Consider the following 24,820-nt stretch of genomic DNA (forward strand, 5'->3'; position numbering starts at 1 on the left):
GTGTGTGATAGGAGAAGAAAGAGAGGGAGAGTTATCAGTCATGCTGTCAGTCTGTGGGGCAGGTTGTGATAAGCGAGGCGGTATACAGCCTGGTATCTCTCTCCCCTCTCTTCTCTGTCTTTCAGTCACACACTCGCTCTCTCTCTCTCTCTCTCACACGCACACACGCACACGAGTACAACTGAGGAAGGGGGGGGAAGGGACCCTGTTGTGTTCTCCTCTACCACCCATGAGTGAACCCAGCGCAGGTGTGCTGAGGTGAGGATTTGGACTGCGCGACAGCCATTTGTTGGCTGTTCCGTGCAGCAGAGAGATGAGAGAGAAAGCAGATGGTGGGAGCTGTGGAAAAACACACCAGGAAAAGAGCATCATGCATTAAAACTACAGGTTTGACTTCACAACTGCAGCACTTTAACAGACTCCGACACAGAGACATGCATGCTCAAAATAGCATCTTCCTGCAGTGGTGTTGCTGTTTTAGCATGAAGCTATTTGCAGAATTTCAAAGTGCACCGATGAACTGATTCCATCCGATCAGAATATTTTCATATAAAACAATTTTTGAACATTCCCCACAGCATGATGTTGGCACCTCCATGCTTCACTGACGGGACGTATACATTTATACTACAATAATCTTGAATTTTAGGCAATACTTTGATTTGATTTGATTATTTTTATTTATTCAGTCAGTCATCAAATTTGCTGTGCACACTTTAAAACACTGTAAACAACTTGACTGAAAAGATACAAACAGAAGCACAAGGCTTATATTTACACATGCCCTACATGTCAAATTAAGCAAAATTATCCCTTCATAAATCAAACACAAAACATATCATTAAACAGAAACATAAAAGGAAAGAAAACAATCCAAAACCAAACTAACTTCCTGTCGCCCTATGACATAGAGCGGTGATTAAAGCAGTACATTTATGGTTGTAAGGTGAAAAATGTGGAATGAGTAATACAGAGCAATACATGCTTTCAGTTAACAATGTAGCAATAATATACCAACTTATATTGCTCACAGTGTTTGCTGTTTCCCCCGCTCAGGTCAGTTTCCATTACTCGAGTGTTGACCCAATATTTTGGGGGTTGAAAGCTGATGGTGGAAGGAGAGAGATGTTGACAAATGGAAAAGGAGACTATCAAATGACCCTCAGGGACAGAAAGGGAGGGGGAGAACAGAAAGTAAGCCCACTGTTGCTTCACAGTTTTACATGGCCTGCTTCTTCTCACCACCTCTCCTCATCTCTGTGAAAGGGTCGAAGCGAGGTTAAGCAAAGATCACTTTTTCCTCATCAAAAAGCGTTTAATCAGAGCTCTCTAGACACCTAACACTCATGTCTGGTGTGTAATCTCACAAGCATGGGCAAATCCAGAATAGAGCACATGGCAGACTGGTTTATGCCAGCAGAAACCCCCCTCCCCACACCCACCCGCTCTTCCACACCACCCAGAGGCTCAGATTAACCAATCTCATTGATGTCTGACAGCCGCCCCATCCTTAGGCTGTGGATGGGCTTAAAAATGACTGACAAGCCGCAAGAAAGCAGAAAGTTGATGTCTTCTAGTCAAGAAGAGAGAGGAGGGGAGGGGAGGCGAGAAGGAGCCGGGGGGATGACAGTTGACCGAGGTGACAGACGGGGGACACGCAGACCCGTCACACAACCTTCTGTCAAGGGCATTGGGGGTCACTCTGTCCACGGCGTTCACATCTCAGGACTTCCTGGATCCAGCGAGAATCGAGTCGGTTGGAAAAAGCCGAGCCTCTTCCAATTCTCCAAGCACCGAGTTTGATTCCTGTCATTGTGGGAGCCCGGGGTAAAAAAGTTCCCCCGAAAAACAATTGTGTTGGCTCAGAAGGATTCCCATGAGTATTGACCGGTAGGAATGCACTGAGCTGTTCCAAATAAAGATTCCAGCAAGGTTACATGCAGTCATTATACTGCCAGTCCACTCCATTACAAGGTAATACAAGCCACAGGCAGGGCACATGGGCTGGACACTGCGGAGGCCTTTCTCAGCAGATTATTTTGGGCCTCACTACTGTGTCATTACACGGCTTCCCCGCTCTGTATTTAGGCCTGGCTGATTGCAGGGCTGACATTGGGCTGGGCTGAGGTGGGCTCTCTATGGTGGGTTAAGGGCCCTGACATTGCCTCCGTTGTTTGATGTGTTTTCTGTGGTGAAAGGCGGCCGTGCGCCATGTCTCCTCCCTCTCTCACTCTTTCGAGGCTGCAGAGCCCTCGCGAGTGTGTTCGCAGATGCATTTCAGTCCGGTTGCAACTGCAAAGTTGAGCGTGTTTAAGATTTTGCGCTAGACCTGAAGGACATTTTTGAAACATGTCGGACAATGTACTTGTGTGTTTTTGTGCTTATTTGATTGCGATTACTGCGGTAGCCGCTAATATTTGCATGTAAATACTGTCCTTTAGAAATGTTGAATAAAAATGTTAAAGATACAAGTGTGACCTCATACCACTTTTTAAAACAATCCCTGAACTGAACGTTACTGTAAAACACTTCTCTACTTGGACTATCACTGTATATCAGCCTGAACAAAGAGCAGCATGGTGGTGGCAGCATCATGCTGTGGGGAGGCTTTTCTTCAGCATGGGCAGAGAAACGCCTCCGAGTCATTTAGAAGATGAACACCTTCCAGAAGAAGAATAACTCTAAACTCACAGCCAGAGCAACAAAAAAACACTGATTTGATCACAGAAAATTCATGTGATAAAATGTCCTAGTCAAAGTTCAAACCCCAATCTGTGCCAAAACTGGTGTTCTATGACATTCTCTGACCTGACCAACAGGACAGTTTTCCTATTAAGGTTGGGGCAACTTTTGCCGTGAAAAGTTGAGACTGTGAACACAAAAGGCACACTTGCAAACCGCTGCGTTTATTTCTTGTGCCGGTCCTGTGGGATAAAAACGTCCCCTGGAGAAGTTGGGGTCCCTTGTTTTACCATAACAATGTGGTTTTATCTCGGCTTTATCTGTGGAAGAGTTCATATCTGTGGCATCTTGTGGGGGAAGAGGGGCTGTGTGTGTTGGGGGTGGGTGGAGGCATGCTCTCTCTCCTTCTCTCTCTCTCTCTCTCTCTCTCTCTCTTACAAATAAACCGTGAGGAAACGGAGTGAGCGAGGGAAGGAGGGCTGGGGGGGTGGAGGGGTATGAGGAGGCGGAGCCCGGGCGCCGTGACTGTAACGCGATAGCTGCTCAGCTCAAAAGAGCGATCACTCACACACACGCTGCACACACAGCTCGCAGGCAGACGCGGGACGCACGCTGGTGTCAGAGCGGAGCAGGAGCGGAGCGCAGGGCTTGTGAAGCGGAGAGCGGCGCGGCATGAGCGGTCCGTCAGACAGGAGAAGACCGGTCGTTTATTTCCGTGCCCGACTGTTTCCAGTTTGATTTCTTGGGAAAGCTGCACCCGACGCCGGGAACGCGGCGGTGGGCTTCAGATCGCTGCAGGAGAAGCGACCCCCGCGTGCGTAAAATACGCAGGAGCGGCAGAGGAGGAGATACTCGGACAGACGGGGGAGCCTATCTCGGAACTTGACGCGACTCTGCAGCCGCTGTCCAGACTGTCCACAAGAACTTTGCTCCCTCAGTGTTTCTCGGATGAGTTTTTAGAGTATCACTCCGATGTTCTTGTTTCCCAGCGAATGGTCCTGTAGTAACATCGGGGGTTCTTTTATTTAAAAGGTTTCTAGATTTTGGCTTCGACCGAAGTGGATGTGGATTTTTGTGTTTTTGAGCAACTGCAGCGTTTAAATCCAACAAAGTGGAAACAGCAGACACTCAATTGTTTTGTGTTATTTTTTTTGTTTTGTTTTGCTTTTATTTTTTGATTTTTTGTTTTTTTGCCTGATCCGAGATGGATTTTCCCACCACGCTGGTTGGATTTTTAATAACACTGTGTCACTTAGGATGTGGAGTCGGAGGACAGAGCGGTGAGTTTGAGTTAGTTCTTGGTTTTGACGCACGGATCGTCATCTTTAAACTATTTATTTTCCAGAGTTTGGGCGTCATGCGTTTTGATTTTTTTTTTTCCAGCTCACCTAAACATCTGACATAACTTGGTGTAATCCACAAACCGTTTTCCTCTCCTTTCTCCCTGTTCGGAGAATATAAGGCAGAAAAGGATGTTTGTTTTACGTAATCCCAGAAATATACACACATTTTTAGATTTTTGCAGTTAAGTAAACATTTCCAAACTGATCAATTTGCTAAATTAGGGAGAAAAAAAAATCCCGGAAGCAATCATGTCCCAGACGGACTGAAACCATCAGCAGCTGACTGGAAAAACGGACACTTCCCGTTAGGCTCCTTGTGTTTTCCCCCCCTTGATTTACTCTAATTAATAATCAGCAACAACAAACAAACCCATTCTCTTGATTAAAAAGCTCTTCCGATTAGGAGGAGGGTGGAGGGCTTAATGTTTTACAGAGAGGGCTGGACCTCTCTGCAACCTGCAATTTTCACCACATTTTGCTGGTGGCCAAGAAAGCGTGCGTAAAAGCCACTCTGTCATTGCAGGATTTGCCTCACGCATTAGGGCGTTCATTAGCGACCACCACTCTCCCTTTCCCAGTAGCTCCAGGGGCTTTTTCGAGGCAGGGGGCTCACAGCGCTCTCGGTGGTCAGATGACTATAAAAACGGCAGGCTGCGATCATGTTGTTGGTGTCACCATATCCTAAAACGACGAATCGTCACCGACCCGCTTAAAATACCTCATAAGACAATGGCATCCCCACTGCATAATACTGCCACTGCCATGTTCTGTGTTGAAATCCGAGTGTTAAATGTGGTTCTTCTCCTCACACACCTTAAAGTTAAGTGTTGAGATGGATTTTTCTTTCAAAGCACAATAGAGGAAAGAAACACTTTTTCAGATTGTTTTGTGTCAAAATGTGTGGGTTTTTCTTCCACAAAGTCTTTAAAATGTGGCAGCAGGTATTTGGGTAAAAGTTGATCATTCTCTATCCCTCTGGAGCTCCATGTTTTCTCCAGAGTTTCTGTGCTGCAAGAAGACAGGAGTTGGGGAAGGGGCTTTTCGCCGAGCCACCGCGCTCTCTGTAATCAGATCATAAAAACAGGAGATTGTGGTCAGCGCCGGAATTAGGAGGTTTTGAGTCCTTGGGTTAGCCGGTTTTGGAGCTCGGCATACATCGACTTCAAGCTTTCTCGTTGGGAGGAGGAGTCCAGGTTGATTAGAACCATCAGTTTTTGGCCACACATAGTAGCAAGCAATTGTCTGTACTGGATTTACAGATGTTTAAAGGGGCGTAAAAGACTAATTCAGTGTCCCTGTCCTTGGTTGGTTATGACTTATCCATCCAAAAACGTTTTAGTAACTTGATCACATAGTACTGAAAATGCACCAAATTAGGGTTTAAAAATGGAACTACTGCTCTGCAAAACATTGAGCCCAGGATCCAGTGGTCATATTGTTTTCTGAGGGCTCGTCACGCTGAGAAGTGATGCGGCCGGTAGGATGACACATGAGGCACAGTCATCCTTAGTCTGGTTGCTCATACAGTCAGAAGTAAACACTCTTTCCTGTCGCTCTGTTTGGGCTTCTCCTCCTCTTCTTAAAGTGCCTAGCTTACAGCAGGAGTCGTCCGTTCTGGCCGTGTGTGTTTTACAGCACATGTACTCACAGATCAGAGACAGATGTGGTTCTCCTGGCAGTCATCGGGCATCTCTGCCCCCTCTTCCCCCCACCTCCCCAAGCTCCTCTTACTCTCTCCCTCTCCTGCCAAGACACTGCGCCACATGTCCGTGCCTCAAGAGCCACATTACAGCCAGAGACTGACAGAGAGCAGAGCAGACAGGGGAGGGAATGGGAGAGGAGAGGAGAGCATGCCATCCACTAAACCGCACTAGAAACAAGCAGTAGGAGGGCTTGGGGAGCAGATCCAGGGTAGGGAGGGAGGGAGAGGGGATTGTGCTTCAAACAGAGGAGACATCAAAGCATGCAGGGGGTCACGGAGTCAAAATGGCACTGGACAGAGGGAACAGAGCACATGAAGGGTTACGAGGCGACACCGGGTGATGCAGTTAATGTGGGGGGGAAATCAGAGGAAGATTAAAAAAAAATAAAAAACAGAGGGGAAGTCTGTTTTGGGCTCAGACTTGTTACAAAACCAAGCTATCAGAAGTTCAGGCTTTTGATGGCAGACTGTAGTAACTTGATATGTTTTCGCTGGGCTCTTTTGAAATGTTTCGGAGCAAACTGATTCTGGCCTGAGGCGCGTTGGTTTGCCTCAGCGCTCAGAAGAAATCTAAATATTAGGGATCCGTTATTACTTTCCTGCGCCTCGCTCTTTCTAAAGCAGAGAAACTTACACTCTGTTTGTGCTGTAATCACAATAACTTGACTCCAAGATATGTGCATTAATTACTGCTGCTATAAACATTAGTATGCAAGCCATTAACCAGCTTATTTGCATGTTTATTAAGTGGGTGGCTGTGCATCCTTTGAATAAGTGTCTTCTTGAGGCGGGTTTTGTTTATTAAAGCTTTTAACACTCGATGCAAGAAATAATAGTGGGAAAAGTCTACAGTATGCTTTGAAATGTAAATTTTTTCTTTTCTTTTCTTTTTTTTTTTTTTTTTACAAAAATCTGTCTAAATGTCAACATCATTACATTATTGTGAGGATGATTGTACAACAGACCTAAATGTCATATTCTAATTAAAATATGTTTCTTTAATTCAAGTTTAGACGCTGTTTTATATGTGATGCAGCTTATATTTTGGTACAAGCAGCATTAATAACGGCATAAACAGCCTACTTCAGGATGTGCCACAGCTTATGAATTGGGTTAAAGCCTAAACTTTGACTAGGCCGCACCAAAACCTTCACTTTGTTTAATTCTGTGGATCCGCGTCCAAATTCACTTGACCTTAAGGTCACAAACTTTGATATGTTCAGGTAGGGAACACATAACTAATGAATCCATCAAATATGACAAGTTGTCCTAATGCATAAAAGCAAAGCCCAGATCATCATACCCCCACCACTATGTTCAACTCCAAGTATGTCACTCTTTGTCTGAAATACTCTGTTAGTTTTAGATCCTTTGTGCCATGAAACAAACCTTCCAAAAACCTTATCCTTTATTTCTTGTCTTATTTATTTTTTTAGCAAATCCTACACAGGCTTTTGTGTCCGTCTTAGTTTGCGATGGTTTTGGTCTTGAAACTTTTGTACCCAGCATCTTTTGTGCCAAAGTGAGGAAAGTAGATGCTGTTCTGGGTTCTTCTTTCAGGCCTCTCATAGGAGGCGTTGATGCTCTTCTTTTGAGCCATTTTTGTGGCACAGCACCTCTTGGAAATATTTTCCACTGTTTTACCAAATTGTGTTCAGCTGGTTAACTGCTTCAAAACGGTTTTGTAACATTTTGCAGACTGATTTGCTGATAGATCAGAACATAAGGTGTTGTTCTTTTGAGACTGTTGAAAACTGCTTTTTTCATCTACTCAAGCTGTCTTTGTCTGACATTAAATGTTTGATTGACTCTTCACCTCACAGAGTGGATACTGATGTTGAACTTTTGAATATAGCACATACTCGCCTGTCGAATTTAGACCACATATAATTTTACATGTGATAATCGCTCCAATTTTTTTAATTTCTTGTCATTTCAATTAGTTTGATGCTCTTCCTCTCTTTTCCATGCGCCTCTCAAAGCCGTTGCATTTTGATCCGCCTGGCCTCGGTGGCATCAGCTGCAAAAACAAGGTCACCCATTAGCATTCATAGCCGAAGACGAACGGAGCGCTCGGTTCAATACCAGTCAGGTATGGGAGTCACGGGCTCCTCGCAAAGCTCCTGGAAACGGGCTGCCACGCTCGGGGTGAAATTAAAAACAAGACCCCCAATAAATAAAACAAAGCTCGCTCCTTCTGTTTGTCGCATTAGCCGCGTTGGGGGGTCTTAGCTGGAGCTCTGGGACCGGCTTAGAAAAGAGGCGGCGGGGGGTCAGCTTTGTCAAGAGCCAAAGTGTTTTTGAATGGATTTTGAGCTGATTTGAACACACAGAGGGTTTTAAAAGAGAACAGTCAAGGGTGTGAATTAAAAAATAAAAAAAACTGCTTTACTGAGCTTTTGCTGTCCCTCTCTCCATTTTTTTTTTTTTAAGAAGTCAGTTTTCCTGAAAGCTAACTCTGTAAGATGGGGGGCCAACAAATCAAACCGAAACTTACCACAGCATTACTTGATTCCACACAGCTTTCCTTCGCTTGTGCCGGCTCTGCAATTTTACTCCTTTCCACCCAGATGGGGAGGAAAGCTGTTTTGTGCAAAGAAGTGCCTTAGCAGTGCAGGTTTGACTCTTAGAGTGCACCGAGGGACAAGGAGACATGATAGGTAGAGTTGTGGATTAGATCCCCTCTTCCTGCAGCCATCTGCTTTACTTCATTGATCCATTGAAGCATTGATCAGGACGGCCAGGTCTGTGCATTTAGCTGATTAGCATGGGCCACTTATCCTGTTAGAGAGGGAGGAGGAAAGAGGAGACACTGGGAGGCCAAGAGGATTTGGGGGTTTTATTTGCTTTTCATGAGGCTTTTGTTGGTTAAGATCTGATTTTAAACTCGTTTAGCACTGTTTAACAAAAAAAAAAAAAAAAAAACGTTTCTGGATGTTTACACTCTGGGGATGACTGCTGCCGATTGTCTTCAAAGTTGTAGAATTGACGAAAGGGACATGACTAAAACCAGGAAACTGTACCTCCTGCTTGCGTCACAAAAAAACACACAAGACGCAGGGAGACTTGTGGGTTGAAGGACATTCATTCATTTGCCAGGCTGTGAAGAGTTTTTTGCACTTACTTGCTCAAACTCGGCTGCATTGTTTGTGAGTCATGAAAGTTTGTTGTTTCCCCCCGTTCCACGTTTCTTCCACAATGGCCGAGGGGTTTGAAACACAGCACTGTGTGAAAACCTGACATATGATGGAACGAGAGAGAGAGAGCAGGGGGAATAATCCAAACTAAGAAATCAATTAGATTTGTCAAAATCAAACAAAAAAGAAAGTTTTCCCCTCTTCTGTTCATTTTTGTTTATTTTTTACCTTTTTGGCCACAAAAAGTAGCCGTCTGCCTCAAGACGCTTTATAAATCTCTCTCTTTGGCTGATTATTATTTTTTTTTTCTGCATGACTACAGGTGTCTCAGAAAATAATAATGTTACATAAAAAATGTCAGCCCATTCAAAATGATGTCCATCTATTCTGTAGCACATGAGTTCAGTACTTGCTTGTTGCTCCTTGTGCATGAATTACTGCATCGTCAAGCCAGTCTACTGGCCAATCAAGCTCAGTACCACCATGATCACGGAACCAACTTTTAGCACCTCTTTCAGTGTCGTCCTGCTGGAAAATGAAATCAGCATCTCCATAAACGTTTTAAGCACAAGGAAGCCTGAAATGCTCTAAAACTTCCTGGTAGAGCAGAACCAGCTGTGGAAGCTTCACTTCGAACTTCAAGGAATCTGCGAATCTCTTCCCTTCCTCCTGACTCTGGGTCCTTGATTTCCACATGAAAGTCAGCAGTCCTTCCCCCATGATTCTGTAGGATTATGTAGGCTGATATAATCTTCCAAGTCGCGCTCATTCTTCTTTAATATGTTGTTTGATTCACAAAGATTCTTCTGCTTTGGTTCAGTCCAGAATGTCTGAGATTAAATCCAGCCCTTACTTGTTGACTGAATGGGTGATTGCTGCCCACTCGGCCCTCTTCCTCCCTCTCTCAGGGTGATACATTTAATTAAGGTGCTGGTAATGGTGGTGGTGGGCTGGGAGAGTACGGGCACGAGAATGATGAAGGGCTTTATCAGCCCTCCTCCTCCTCACTCTCGCTTATCCCAAAACGTGAAGCCATGCTTTCCTGATAAGGCAGCTAATAGGAATGAGAGCATGAATGTACACACACACACACGCACACACACATGCACACACACACGGCAGGACATGGGCTAAGACATGCAGACATTTGCACATTTTCTCTGATGACGAAGATAAAGACATCTCCCAGTCCAAGTTCATGAGGAGTGACTTAAATGTGCGCACATGCAAAGAGTGAGTTTACTTTATTCCATTGATACAATCTGCTAAAATTAGATTGTGCAGCTGCTTCAGGAGCACAGAGAGGTCCACGGTGCTTCTGCTAGATTTTAATTTTATTTCGACGGTGTGCCTCTGCAAACACCACTCGTCTTGTGCGGACGCAGTCAGCGTCATTGTTCTGGCGTAACAAGGTTTCGGTGGCTGCATGGAAGAAACATATGCGGCGCGCGCACGCGTGTGTGTGTGTGTGTGCGTGCGTGTGCGTGTGTGGAGACAGATGGACTTCCACAAGATGAGACGGGTGTAATTCATGAGGCTCTCTGGTAGCTCCTGAGTGCTTCCCTACAAGTCACACTAACGAAAACACTCAAAGCGCACGCGTGCTACAAGAGAGCCTCTTTCTGCTTACTAAGTGTGAAAGATGACTAAGAAATTAAAAGAGCATGCGCTCATCTATTGATATATGGCAATGACTGCGCACACATATGCATTATATTGCCAAAAGCATTCGCTCATCTGCTTTCACATACGTATCAGCTTGAGTTTTATCCCCTTCTTAATAGGGTTTATAATTCTGTCGACACACCCTATGCAGCTGTTGCAGCTTCAACTCTTCTGAGAAAGCTTTCCAAAAGATTTTAGGAGTGTCTTTATGGGAGCTTTTGATCATTCTACCTGAAGTGTATTCATGAAGTCAGACACTGATGCAGGACGAGAAAGCTTCGTTAAGGACTTTGTTTGAGGAACAATTTTTGAACCAATAAATTCAATTAATCTCCTAGCAATAATTCAGAGTTCCTTTCTCTGAGAACTAAGAAGTGACGAGCTCAACTCCTGAAAAATGCCCCGCATCATAACTCCACCTCCACCGAAAATGACACTTGATAATGCTGTCAGGCAAGTGCGGGTCTCCCAAACTTCCAGTTCAGGGAAATTTGTTCTGATCCGTCACTCAAGCATGTCTACTAAACCAGAGTTGTGGTGGCCATGGTGTAATCTGTGTTGGTAATGCATTACTTGGTAACTGCATTACCAAGTAATGCAAATCCAATCCATGAAACTGTATTCACTGTTCTTGAGATACTCTGAAGGTCTTATGACGTTTGGAGTCCTGCAGCTTTTGGCACATCGTGTCACTTAGCTTCTGACAGCGTGGTAGAGTTGTTGTCAATCTCAGTTGCTTCCATTTTGAAAACATCTGACTGCGGAATAATCCTTTGTGACAAAATTTCATAAATTTTTGCCACCGTATTGCACAGGTGGCATCCCATCATGGTGCCACGTTGGAGCGACACATTCTTGAACAAATGCCTGCCGAAGCCGTCTTTGTGTTTCATTTTATTCAAAATATTGGATCACCTTTTGTCAATATAGAGCATATGTGTATGAATGCATGTGTGTGTGTGTGTGTGTGTGTGTGTGTGTGTGTGTGTGTGAGCTGACTGACAGAGGTTTCACAGAGGGGTCAGTGTCCACAGGGAGCCGCCGCATCGCAGGCATGTCTTAATGAGTCTCGTCAGGTTCTCTGCGTCCACCTTACCGTCTGAATTTCTACTTCCTCATCACCTTTTCCTCCACACATCTGTCACTCACCCGTCCTCTCTCCCATGCTCTTTTTTCCCACACCCACCCATCATAAATCAACCCTCCTCCTCCCCCCCTTCCCGATCAATCCCCGTCTCCCTTTTTTCCGCCTCAATCCGTCTTTTATCCATCCCTCCTTGCTCGTCTCCCTCTTCCTCCCTTTCATCCCCACTCTCTTCCTCCACCAGTTTTTCTCTCCACTGTAATCCCTTTCTCTCCACTCTCCAACTCTCTCCCCACCTTCCTTGGAGGCCGCTCAATGGGCAGCTCAGAGGAAAAAAAAGTGTTGAGGCTGCAGGATTTCTCCCCAAAGGGCTTAATCTGCTGAGGCTCTGAGCGCCGATAGCCTCCCTCCATGGGCTTCTCAACAATGACTGTCTGTCTGCACAGTCACACCAGATAAAGCTACGTCTGTGTGTGCATGTGAGGCTTCCTGTCTGTCTCAGCCATTCTTTGCCATCCCTGCTATATTTTTGAACAGTTTTTGCTTGCTGACTCCCCCCCCCCGCTCCCCACCTCTGCTGGTCCTTGTGATCGACAGGCCCTCAAAGGTGTCATCCTTCGTGGGTGTGCATTTGAACATGCGGCAGCAGCTGGGTGTGTGCTAATGCATGCAATTCAGCGTGCATTTGTAGCCGGAGTCACGCACTTGCATGAAATCACCGGCAGCTGCGAGGGGCTGATGCGCAAACCGTGGGCGTCGCTCCTCTCTGGTAGCAAAGTAAGAAAGCCATCGCAGCTCTGTCAAATGTCAGAGGATCTTAAGTGTGCCTTTTAAGCACAATAGGCGGTGAAAATGCCAACACTTGAAGGGTCTATTACACTTCAAGCCTTTGGTGCTTGTATTTTTTCCCCCTTTTCTTTCATTCTCTATTGAAGTGTTCGCAGAAATCTGAAAGAAAACTGGCAAAGTAAATAAATCGACCCTTTTATGTCAAGAGCTGATTGGACTACGGAGGCTGAGTGGTTAAATCTAGTTGTAGGCGGCTGCATTTTTAATTCAACTACAGTGTTTAGCAATCAGTTCAACAGCAAGGACCATGACTGAGGCTTCTCCTCAAAGAGAGGTGAAAGGTTGAGATTCGTCAGGAAGATCTCATGAAAGATCATATGGGAGAGGGATGAGGGAGACAAGTGGGATGAAAATGTTTTGTATAAAGGCACAAAGACGATGAATGGGATGAACGGAGGTCATGAAGAAGGATGGAAGGTATTCTTGGGATGGAAAGAAGTTGTAAGAAGTGATGAGGCTGACAGACTGGATGAAAGGGGTCCAGTTGTAGAAAGTATGACTGGAGGAAAAGGAAGGATGGGTGGGGCAGTAAGAATAAGGTAGGGATGATTGAATAACATAAAACTATGTGTACCACATAGACAAACAAGCCATCGGTAGGTTTTCCTGTTGACTAGTGGAGGCACACCGTGTTCCTGAACCCCAAGTTAGAACATTAACAGCTTTTTGTTGCCAGATCTCCTTCATCTGTTTGATGTTTTCCTTGTCTGCCACTGAACAACAGCTGTATAATAATAATGTGGAGGTGTTTGGGTTCAATATAAAGTTCATTAGATTTACAGTTCCCACTGGAGCATGAGCAAACCCACATGCATGCAGCCGTAACAGCGTTAGCTACAATAAACCGGCTCCTGCTGTTGTCATGGAGAACATGTCTCCTGCTTTAATAAAACGTAATAAAGGAACGACCATGCCCAGAGCTGAGTGTGTGTGTGTGCGCGCGCGCGCTCGCTTCTCGTCCTTTTGTATGTGCAGAATACTGCTATACATGTTCCCTTTGTCTGTGCCTGTGAGTTTATGTGTTTGCGTGAGATAACGCAAAGCGCCAAAGCTGCTGTGGCCGTCAGGGTGCGAGCAGAGAAAGGAGTCTTTGTTGCGGCGTTAGCTTCTTATTACAGAATCGGGGTGACCCCCTCAGAACCCCGCTAGACAGGCCGTCTGCGTGTCACTTCCTGCCTCGGCCTTCCAAGCGATGCTATTGGCAGGCTATTGTTCCTGAGAGAGCGCGATAGGATCGGGGAATGTGTCCTAATGTTTGCAGATTGGCTTGCCGGAGCAACAATTACACTTGGAGGAACGCTCCCCAGGGAGAAGGATGGAGATAAGAGGCTGGGTGTGGAAGGAGGGGATAAAAGACTGTGTTTCCTCGCTTGGGTGCGTGTGTGTGTGTGTGTGTGTGTGTGTGTGTGTGTGTGTGTGTGTGTGTGTGTGTGCGTGTGTGTGTGTGTGTTCCAATAAATGCATCATCTTGTATTGTCTTAGTAGCGCATTGAGAATCCACAATGGAGAAGTTTTTTCAATTTCCACCAAACTGAAGGCCTAAATTGCTTTCTTTGTTTTAGTGCTCATCTGTTGCTCATCGCATCGTCGCACCGAGAAGAAATGAACTGCGTTTTTTTATGGCGGTCGTGGAAATATTGGAAATGCTTCAAAGTGAGCGTTTGAACGGTGAATAACCGGCCTCTTTCTGTGCTCCGTCTTCACCACAGATTCAGATTGTGGAGGCGTCTTGGACGCCAGCAAGCCCGGTTACATCACCTCGCCTGGTTATCCTCTGGAGTACCCGCCTCATCAGAACTGCCACTGGGTCATCCAGGCGCCGGAGACCTCGCAGCGCATCGTCCTCAACTTCAACCCTCACTTCGAGATCGAGAGGCTCGACTGCAAGTAAGATCAGGAGGAAGAGGAGGAGCTGTGTTGTGTGTAGTTACCTGAAGTGGCATTTCTCTGACTGAATGAGTTTAACCCTTTTGTGCAGAGACAGTTACCTGTACAAACTATGTGCTACTTTAAATTATTTTATTTGAAACTCATTTCTGAAGAAGAATAAAGAGTTTTTCAAATAGCTAAAGCTGAAGATAGGTTGCATGCCTGTCAAGAGCTGTTTCAATACATTTAATCCAGGGGGAAAAAATGGGGGAACTTTGGAGACATTATCAAGTTTATAACCCCCCCACCAGCCCCCCGCAACACACATACACACACTTTCTCCATCTGATAGTCAAATACCAGGACGCTTTTGAAATCTGTGGAGCTGAATTTGGGCATGCAGGGCAGTCGAAGCGAAGGAAACCAAAACGGGATCAAAGAGCCGAGTCATGGTAGATGGTGTGGGCAGAGAAAAAGAATAAACAGGCAAAATAGGAGGGGGGGGGAGTGAGTAAATGAAATCCAGCTGTTTATCTAGATAAAGCTGGTCAGCTCTTATATCTGAGACGTGAATAATCAGAAGCATGTGAGCTTCTATTGTCTTTGACCTCAAAGGAAATCACTGTCTCCTTTGTTGGAGTCCAGTTTTAAACAACCAGGAGACGGGGAATATTTCCCATCACACCCAGCAGTTTATGTGCAAGTTCATTATGCACAATGAACACAGGCTTCCCGACTACTTGTCCCCCCCCCCCCCCCCTCTCTCTCTGACTCGCTCTCTCCTTAAATTCAGGATCTAATAATCCCAGATGGCGGCTGTTGCATTGTTCTCAGACAGAGATAGCCAGGAGAAAAAATGCTACATCCACAAGCGCATCAGTAGCTCGGTGGGTGAAAGGGGGCTTTCGTGATGATTGTCAGCTCTTTTCATTCGGCTGTGTCACATTGCCACACCGAGCTGGAAATGTTATTTTGATCTCTACGCTTTGTGCTGTCCCCCCCCCCCCACCACCCACACCCCCGGACGTTTCTGTCGCTCTCCGTCAGGAGGCAGAAATGGTGAGTAATTATCTCTTTTGCCGATATGTTAACACCCACCGTCGCGGCCCAAACGGCGCAAAGTCAGCTGACTTCCAGCTCGGCTGTTGATAAGGAGTTTCTCACAGCCCGAAGGCGTGCAAGGCGGAGAGGAGGCTGATTCCCCCCCCCTTCCTCTTCACAGACAGTTTTATTGGGATAGTTTTTTCCCCCCGTTTTTAACACTCGCCTGGAGGGTCGGAGGCCTCTGCCTGCCCTCTAACACACACTCCCACTCAGACTCTTCCTGTGTGTTTGCACTGAGGATGAGTTACTAAGGATTAGCAGCTCTGCTTCCCGTTTTCCTGCTTCCATCCATCCATCCAGTGCCATGAAATAACCCCCATTACAAAAAAAAAACAGGGAATCGCAGCAACATTTATGCATGCGTGACCTCTAACACTAATGTTCTGCTCATCAAAAGAGGATGCTTTCCCCCCTGCGAGGCATTAGATATTTCCGTTCTCTTCATCCTGTTGTAATGCTTTCTGCAAGGCTTGATCCGAGCCTTGTAGCCCCTTTGCAGGTTCCTTTCCCTTTTTTCCGCCTGTGCGATTAGGCATGACGGTGTGAGCGGGCGAGAGCAGAGAGCAGACTTTTTTGCATGTTTTCACGGTTCTCCACGAGGACAGCCGGAGGCGCGGTGCAGAGGTGGCGGGGTTCAGTCGCTCGGCCGGCACTGGAAATCTGCATGGCAGCGGGGATTAGGGAGACGGCGGCGGAGCGAAGTGCGCTACCTGAGGAGGGGAGCGCTGGTGATGTCAACTGCGAATTCAATCTGCTGCAGATATTGGAGGAAAACACGATGTACGTTTAGAAATATGAATCTGAAAAGTGCAGCGTGCATTTTTATTCAACCAATCTTGAGTCTATGCTTTTTTCGAACCAGCTTCTGGTGGGATTATGGCTGCCCGTCATCTAGGTTACTTCTCCAGCTGCTTTTGCTAAATTTTCTTTCATAATAATTCTGTCAGACTGGATGGAGAGCATCTGAATTTTATTATTAGTCTTGTGTTGATGAAAGTTACAGTTGGTTTCTTGGTTGCTCTCTAGGTTGACTTTATTTACTGCTTATGTGTAAAGGGTAGGTATACATAAGGGGAAAACGACTCATACACCCACACTTCATCCTTAACCTTTTCCTCCAATTCACTGCTATGGAATACTTAAGAATTGTAAAGACCCTTCCAAGGCATTATATGTTTTGGATGCTTAAAAATAAAAACACACACCTGCTTAAAGATGCAGCCTGTCAGTGTGAAAGTGCTCATCAGTCATCATAGCCCCTCCCTGGGCACTTTAGGCTCTCATAAAAAGCTGGGAAAAACTGCTTGCTCAGCCCATGCATGTGTTCTGAACTCTGGCTAATACACCCGGCCAGCTGGTGATTTCTCGCCCCCCCCCCCGCCTCGCCTGCACCATTCAGCACTCGGACGCAGCCAAAGACCGCGGCTCTACTGCAGCAATCAAATCGGCAGCCTCGTGCAGGCGCTCCGTGTCTGAGGTGGCACTTTAATTCAGGATTTCATTTCAGGGGGAGTCCGGCCATGTGCCAAATAGCTCTTACCTCCAGGCTGCCAGCCGATTGATGTGAACTAAATGTAATAAAGGCTAGATGAAATATCAGGCCCATATCTCTAATGCAATCTGCCATCACTGAGCCCCAGGATGCTACCTAGTGATATAGCAGGAGCTGCCGAAGAAGCGGAGAAAGAGCTCGAGGTGGAGACGATTCCTTCTTGTTTTCCTGTTTCTCTTCTGCTTCATATCTATTTTGGTTCATCCTCCTCTTTCAGTCTGTCTGGCTTCCTCTTTTGCTTCCCCCATTCTTTCTCTTCTCTAGCCCAGGGAGGATCTGTTTTAATTTCACACGCTCAAATTAAACTGTGAACGGCACAGTTGCAGTCAAGGAGATCATTTCTTCCACCTTTGAGGGTTTTCTTTTTTTTTTTTTATTTGGTTATGTGTTATTGAACTCCGCCTCTGGTGAGAGGGTTTTATGATACAGCTTCATAACATAACATGCACACACTCTCATGAACATACAGCTTTAAGACCACACACTGCCTCCTCATGACAGCTAACTCCGTTTGCAGGTGTGTGTGTGCGCGTGTGTGTGTGTGTGTGTGTGTATGTGTGTTTCTCTGTGCTGTATCGCTCTCTTACTGGTACCCAAGGGGCACGGAGGGGGATCGATCCCCGTATTCCGCTTGTAATGGGAAATCTATAGATGATCAGCAATAGCCAGAAGGAAAGGTGGTGAGGAAGACAAGGTAGAGCACGGTTCAGGGTGAAAGGAGAGATGGATGAGTTCCCAAAGGTCACGGATGAAGGGAGTTGTTCAGCACTGGATTGGTCGATATTTGGCGCTTGGCCGACGTTTAGGACGAAATCATAATCACCAACCTCCAGAAGTCACAGTAGTTTCAAACACAGAATGATGATATATCTACTGAGATCAATTAGTCATGTTGACCCTGAAATACTGAGCTATGGGTCACAGGGAAAGTGTAGTTCCATAAATACATCCGTCATCTTCCGCTTACCCAAGATCCTCAGGGTGGCAGGCTCAAAAGGGAAACTGCTTAGCAAAGCTCTCCAGTCACTCATTATAGAGGATCTTAAAACCTTCTCAGATCAGAAGAAAGGTAGAAGAAAGTGTCAGAAGAAAGTCCATCCTGCATGTTGTCAAACTGCAACATAATCTCTAAAAGGAGCCATCATCTGAACTCCACCTTACCTGTAAGGCTTGTCCCAGCCACTCTATGGAGGAAGCTCAATCAGAAGCTTTGCTACCTACTGGCTCTCACCTTTCTTTACCTGGACAGACCAAAACAGCATGGGCGTAGCTACACACAAGACCCTAATCTTTCTGTCCATCTCCAGCCCCATCCTCCCATCATTCATGAGCACCAACATACTTGAACTCCTGTGCTTCAGGCGGTACCTGACCCTCAACCTTGAGGGTCAGTGAGCATTTGCAACTGCAAATTTCCTTCTAAGCCTCCCAGAATTTTGTAGGAATTTGAAAACTTTCTGTGAAAAGCCTAATCACACATATAGGTTGACGAAACTCTAAGGGATCACAGCTGCAGAGTTTGAGATTAATCCTCTGCTGACCTTAGATGGTTTGCGGTCAGCGATTTAGTCCCCCGTCATCTGTAAGTATGAGCCAGTGATGGACAGCTGAAGAAAGGCAGTGAAGCATGAGGACAGGAGGAAGAGACGTACGGTTTGTTTTGGGGCTAGATTGAAGATGGCAGACCCTGCAGATCTGCTGGGATTCCGCTCACAGCGTCTAGTTAATATTTCAGAGGCACTTACGGTTTATTAGAGTCCCCTTTGAGGATGGGAGAGAGACGGGACATTGGAGTGTGTGTGCCCTCCACTCCTACTTCCTTTCTGCTTCTGTGCGTCGTCGAGACAAGAAACCGACAGGCGTCTGACTCTTCATTGTCTGGGAGACAGGGATTTAGTGGGTTTCTTTGCTCCGCGAGTAGAAAATTAGGAGAAAATAAAACGAGATACAGTAGAGAGGGGAAAGTCATCTCAGCTGAAAGCCCCCCCCGAGTGTCTAACTTCAGCCAAGTTTGGTTTGCAGATATTCGGGAACAGCTGTTGCTGCATTATCTGCAAAAACAAAATAAATCAGACATCCAGGGTTCTGCCGCAAGCCAAATTTTGGTCAATCTCATGCTGTAACTAAAAAATACTTTCAAGAGAGTTTGGCAAACAAGATTTTGGCTGCTGATTTAACACAATCTAGAAGAAGAGCAATGAGGAGTGTACCAGCAGGTGTTCATAGGACTCTAAGTGACCCAGAAGAGCTCATATGGTCCCAAAGGCTGGTACGGAGACATAATAATGTGCACACATATGGTCTATCGATACTAGACTTCTGTTTGGCCGCAATGAGGTACTGTCGGCTGGAGGAAATGTCCCTGGTCGCCAGCAAACAGCAAAGGTGTGAAAGGCAATTAGTTGCTTTGACGCAGGGGCACTGTGATATATGAGAGCAGAAGAAGAGAAGACATGTCTGGACCGGTGCAGAATTACCGGCCCCTGAGGGGTTTTAGTTTCCTTAACCCCTCTCCCTCTGTTCCAACTAGTCCCCAAAGGGGAAACCATGGAGGGTGAAGCAGTTGCCTTATTATGGCTCCCTCAAAGAGGGGCCTTTCGGGAAGACCCCAGACAGACCGCCAGACATACGAGGGGAATGGATGGTGGTGTCAGACAGAACGGGGCGGAGTTTGCTTCAAAACAAGCCCTAATGGAATCTGGACCTGTCTCCTCGAATGTGCGGCTGCCGTATCATGCGCGCCTTTCGCGGGTCTGCGAGCACACGTGTGCGCCGGCGATTTGTGTGCAACGTCCTGGAATGTGTTCAAGTGCGCGCGTGTGTGTGTGTGTGTGTGTGTGTGTGTGTGTGTGTGTGTGAGAGAGGCAGACGGCGGGGCTCTCGCGCGTCAGGCCCTCATACATGTATTCATCAGAGCCTGGGGAGAGGCTGAGCGAACAGGTCAATAATCACATCTGAGGAACACTCACTCGCTGACGCTAATCCACGACAGGAGAGAGGGAGAGACAGAAAGAAGGATAAAGACCCACTCCAAAATCAATTAAAACCTAATTAGGCTCTCAGCTCTTTCACGGGCCTTTTATCCCCGGAGTTGGAGATACGCCATTCAGTGTATGCGTGCGCGCCCGTGTTTGCCTATATCGCCGCGTTGTGCGCTTGTTTGCATGAGTGGTGTGTGCTTGTTGGCACGCTCCTGAATGCTGTTTTCCCCAAGCATGTGTCAGTTACAGCCTTAAGCATTAGGGATAGCGGTGGCTCTCACAGACTCACTGTGGGAGCCTGGCACTAAAGCCTCTACGATCGCCTCTGTAATGCAGGATTACAAGCAGGGCATGTATAAGAGTATTGGACAACAGCTTCTTTAGCCACAAGCGTTAGTGCTACTCAGGCCCAAAACTTCAAATCCTCAAACTGCCTGTGACATGAGGACTTAACCACGTCTGGTTGTGATTAAAGCCGGTTTGTTTATCACAGTGCAAGGACAAACCAATTCCTTAATTAGCCTGCAGAGGCGGAGATTTCCAGATTCCTAGCCTATGCTAGGTGCATCTCACAGCTCCTATTGTCGAAATCAAAGCATTGTCATTGTGAACTCTTCTCCAATGTTTCCAGAACTATTTTCTTTTATTATGCTTCTGCCCTCTCCATATTTTCCTCTGCAGTGCTGACAACAGTTGCAACATCTCCGGCTCATCTCAGCCATTTAGTGTTCCAGTCTTCACCTTTGCATGTGCCACCGTGACCCAGATTAATGTGCTGGGATTATCCCTCGATCAGCAGTCTTAGTTTGAATGCTCAGCACTGGAGTCGATGCGCTGCAAGAGCGAGATAGCTAAGAAAAAAAAAAAAGGAGATTAGTGACTCTTCTTAATCCAGGTTTTATTTCAAGCTGGAACTACAAAAGCCATCTTAGCGTTCAGATGCCACAAGCAACCACAGGCTTGAGCTGATTGCCATGTCTCAGCATACCCTGAATGCTTTTCGCGTTAAAAGCAGCAGCAAGAACATTAGCAAAGATACTGGTTTTAAATATGTGCTTGAGCCCAGAAATGCCTGTAATGCTTTGTCAGCACCAAACAGCTCATCACGCTAATTAGCAAGATAGCGGCGACCCTGTTGTTCCTTGACAGCTTTGTCACACGAACTAATTCAGACAAGTGTGTTTGCACGTCTGCACGTTTGGAGGGCGCTCTCGGTTAGCTGCAAGGCTCCTGCAGCGATGCACTTAGCAACACGGGAAAATACAACATGAGGACTGAGGAGACACTCGTACCAGGAAAGGGAGGTGGCACCACGGAGACACAAATGGAAAGAAAATGAATCAGTCTTGCAACTAGAAAGTCATCAACATGCTCATTTGGTGGAAAATCAAACAGGTTGTTTAGAGAAAATAAGAGGTATAAAAGTGAGTCTAATAGTCTGCGAAAAGAGCGTAATTATTCAGATAAATTATACTGAACCTTGCATTAAATAGCACTTAAGCACCAGCTTGCCACCAAACAAGAATTAAAAACATTCCTCCCTGTTCCAATGCTGACCAAACCCCAAATTAGGATGCTAAAAGCTGGCACTCTGAAGCATTTCATGGTCCCAAAAGGGATACCTTTCAATCCAGTAAAGACAACACTTATTTATGAAGATGAATAAATAAAAAGGTGAAAATTTCGACCATTTTTAGAGTGTAAAAACAAACAAACAAAAAGACCAACACTGCAACCTATGTTTACAGAAAATCTTTCTGTTGCAACTCATTAATGAGCCAGTCAGCAACAAGGCTCGGGAAAGTTTGCACTTGTGCGCCAAACTTTTAGTTATTTTTGATGGATCCTAATTTTCACAGCTTTTTTTTTCCATCCACCTCAATATTACATCCTTTGTACCTAAGAGTGCAGCATTGAAAAGTTCACACTCCAAACTGGGATGTTTCTGCACCTTTCTTCTTGACAAAAAAATTTCAGTCCAACCTTTCCGAGACACCGCAAAGTATCCAAAATTCCTGCTGCACATATTAAATGTCGGGAAAGTTACAGGGATGAAGTATTTCATCTCATAAATCAGTTCCATACATACTACTGTACAATATCTCTGTGTGATTATGTTCCTTTTTCTGTTTGAATGCATACATTTATGAAAGTAGTTACCAAATCCCGGAGTTGATTTCTCCTCCCCCCCAACTTGTAACCAGAACATGTTGTGCCAAACACCCCAGTGTGAGTTATGACCTCCGAGTCGAATCAAACGCGCTACAAAATGAAAACACATTAGCAAAAAACATTTGTGGTCCATTAAAACCTTTCTGTTTTTGGAGCTATGCCTGGCAGAGTTGAAGCGCGCTCAACCAAACACAGCGTGCTCTCAAAAGTAGAAAGGCCCAAACAAGGATGAAAAAGTCCAACGCGAACCAAATCTGCATGTTGTTTCAATCAGTGATGCTGACATACGGAATGGTACACAGAGCTATGAGCTAATTCAGGATTAGCCAGGTGCGCACTGTCTCTCTTTGTCTCCCTCTCTTTCATACACACTTAAACCCACACACACACACACACGCGCGAGCTGACGGATAAGAATTTGCGTTCATCGTTCGGGGTCAGTTGGTCGGTCAGAGCTCAACGAAGAACTGAGAAAACAAGCATGCGGAAGCTAATCAGAACCGAGTTTGGTGCCGATGCTCAGCGGTGCTCACCTCTTGATTTTTTCATGAGCTTCAACCATCTATTTTTACTCCTCTTATTAATGAATCTATCCAGCTGTCTGTTTGCCCGCGTCCTCTGCCTCCGAGTTGACAGACACTCACTAAAATATGTCCTGTTTGAAATACAGCCCTCCCTCCATTTTCTTTCCTGTGATCCAATATTCAGGGATTTGGGGATTGTTCGCCCCGAGCTGTCATCAAAGAGATCTGAGCGTGCCGTCCCGAGCAAAAACTGGGTCAGAAGAGCTACATTTATTGAATCCATCTGTGGGGAGACAACACAGTTTATTTCTCCCCGTGATTGGTTGTATTCCTAAATTCAGGGACTCTATCATGAAAGTGATCTCAGGTCAACACCTGTCTGGATTTCATTACCTCAAATTCCTAACTACCCCATCACTTTTTTGTTGACATTCCTGCTACAAACTGAATGCAGTGCTAACTTTTTAGGCAAACGATTGTGAGAAAACGCTAAAAGAAACCGTTTCTAACCTGTTTGGGCTTTTTTTTGTTGTTGTTTTGCTCAGGTATGACTTCATAGAGATCCGCGATGGGACCTCAGAAACCGCTGACGTTTTGGGTCGACACTGCAGCAACATCGCCCCGCCGCCCATCATCTCGTCTGGGCCCTTGATCCAGATCAGATTCGTCTCAGATTATGCCCATCAGGGTGCGGGGTTCTCTCTACGCTACGAGATCTTTAAAACAGGTGAGGAAATGATGATCTGTGGGACCCAAAGACCTGGATTCACTGCCCCCCAATTTATATTAGCAGAAGCCAAATGGATATGATCAGACAAAGAGAAGAAAGCAAACTACCTTTAAGACATGGAGTATGTAAGGAATCCTCTTTAATTGGCGCAACGTCCGCTTCTTCTGGGAAGATGAGGAAGTCTGGACGTGGAAGGCTGTGGTGGGATGATGGAGAGAGCTCTGGGGTTACTTCAGAGTTAGACCGAAGGTTAAAAGTTTATAGGTAAGAAGCTGAAGCGGGGAGATTGATGGGGATGAGTTTGAGCTGAAATGGGATTCTCTCAAAGTGGGCAAAGTGCAGGCAAGGTTGGAGTAGATTTGTTTCGGCCGTTTGGGTGTGTTTGCTGTAGTAGTCGCAGTGGCAGAAGAGGTTAAATGGCCTTCAGAGCTGCAAGATTTATGTTCAAGTGAGCGCACTTTTTGCAGCGTTTCAGCTAGCTCCCGAATCGTTTTGCTTCCAACATGTGTCTTGATTTAAGCACAAAAAAATGGAAAGAGGAAGAGCTGGGGGCGAAGGAAATCGACTAAGCATTCCTCTTATCACAAGTTATCGCCTCCCACCTTTGAGAAAAATCTCTCTTGTTTGTGTCAAACGACTGTGACCCAGATTTGTCGTTCAGCTCCGTTACCAGGGCCACCGCCTCGAACCCCAATGATGCTTTAGCTCAGATTGCATCTGTCTCACGCGCGCAGACATGGATAGAGGATGGGGGATGCGGTTGCTATAGCTTTAATAAGATCCTGGTCGAAATTCTGGGGCTATAAGAGATTGTGTCAGTGTGCGAGCACATGTAGGTGTGTGTGGGTGGTTTTGCTTGGCTCGTTGTGTGAGATTCTGCCTGTATATGTGGAGGTGGCGTGATAGCTGCACACGAGAGACAGGAAAAACAACCAAGACGAGGGACGGTTGGGGAATTGCTCGCCAGACCGGAGAGGAAGGGAGGACGTCAGAGAGTGAAAACGTATTCAGGATGCGTGATTGAGGCCAAGTGTTAATTACGACAGCTCCGCCGCCTGCACCCTCTCGCTCATCATGGCTGTTTGTCTGTCTGTGGCAGGTCTGGGTTGCAGGTTTCTACTGAACACCTTGCAGCTTCTGTCGGGTAAAACCAGGATCCTTCCTTAGCGAGGGGTGTTAACTCAGCCCAACTGGAGGAACCAAAATAAAATTCAATCACGTTTACTAAAAGAAAAAAATGCTATCCTGTCCAACCTGGCTGTGTGCAAAAAAAAAGTAACAGGATCGTTTTACTTCAGCCATACTATTTGATTTTCAAGGCCTGTTTGAGGTCATCCCACAGAACCTCAAACAGATTTAAGTCTGGGCTTTGACTAGGCCACTCCAAACCTTTTCATTTTGGTTTACCAGCAGAGCCTTCTGTGCT

General features: G+C 45.9%; 1 protein-coding gene across 3 annotated transcripts in view; it reads left to right on the top strand.

Moving 5' to 3' along the window:
* The first annotated feature begins 3,151 nt into the window (after positions 1–3,151).
* The window catches only part of nrp2a (neuropilin 2a), a 68,481-nt gene continuing 46,812 nt past the window's right edge, over positions 3,152–24,820 (top strand). For 2 of the 3 annotated variants that reach the window (XM_014969675.2, XM_014969677.2), the window contains exons 1-3: positions 3,153–3,962; positions 14,172–14,349; positions 23,210–23,391. In XM_014969675.2, the coding sequence (XP_014825161.1) occupies positions 3,887–3,962; positions 14,172–14,349; positions 23,210–23,391 (436 nt within the window). In that variant the 5' untranslated portion in view covers positions 3,153–3,886. Of the gene's footprint in view, positions 3,963–14,171; positions 14,350–23,209; positions 23,392–24,820 lie in introns of all 3 variants that reach the window. The other variant, XM_014969680.2, reaches the window with a different exon arrangement.

This window comes from Poecilia mexicana, unplaced genomic scaffold (genome assembly GCF_051168715.1).
Source record: "Poecilia mexicana isolate PSO_F unplaced genomic scaffold, ASM5116871v1 scaffold_2, whole genome shotgun sequence".
Classification (NCBI taxonomy): Eukaryota; Metazoa; Chordata; class Actinopteri; order Cyprinodontiformes; family Poeciliidae; genus Poecilia; species Poecilia mexicana.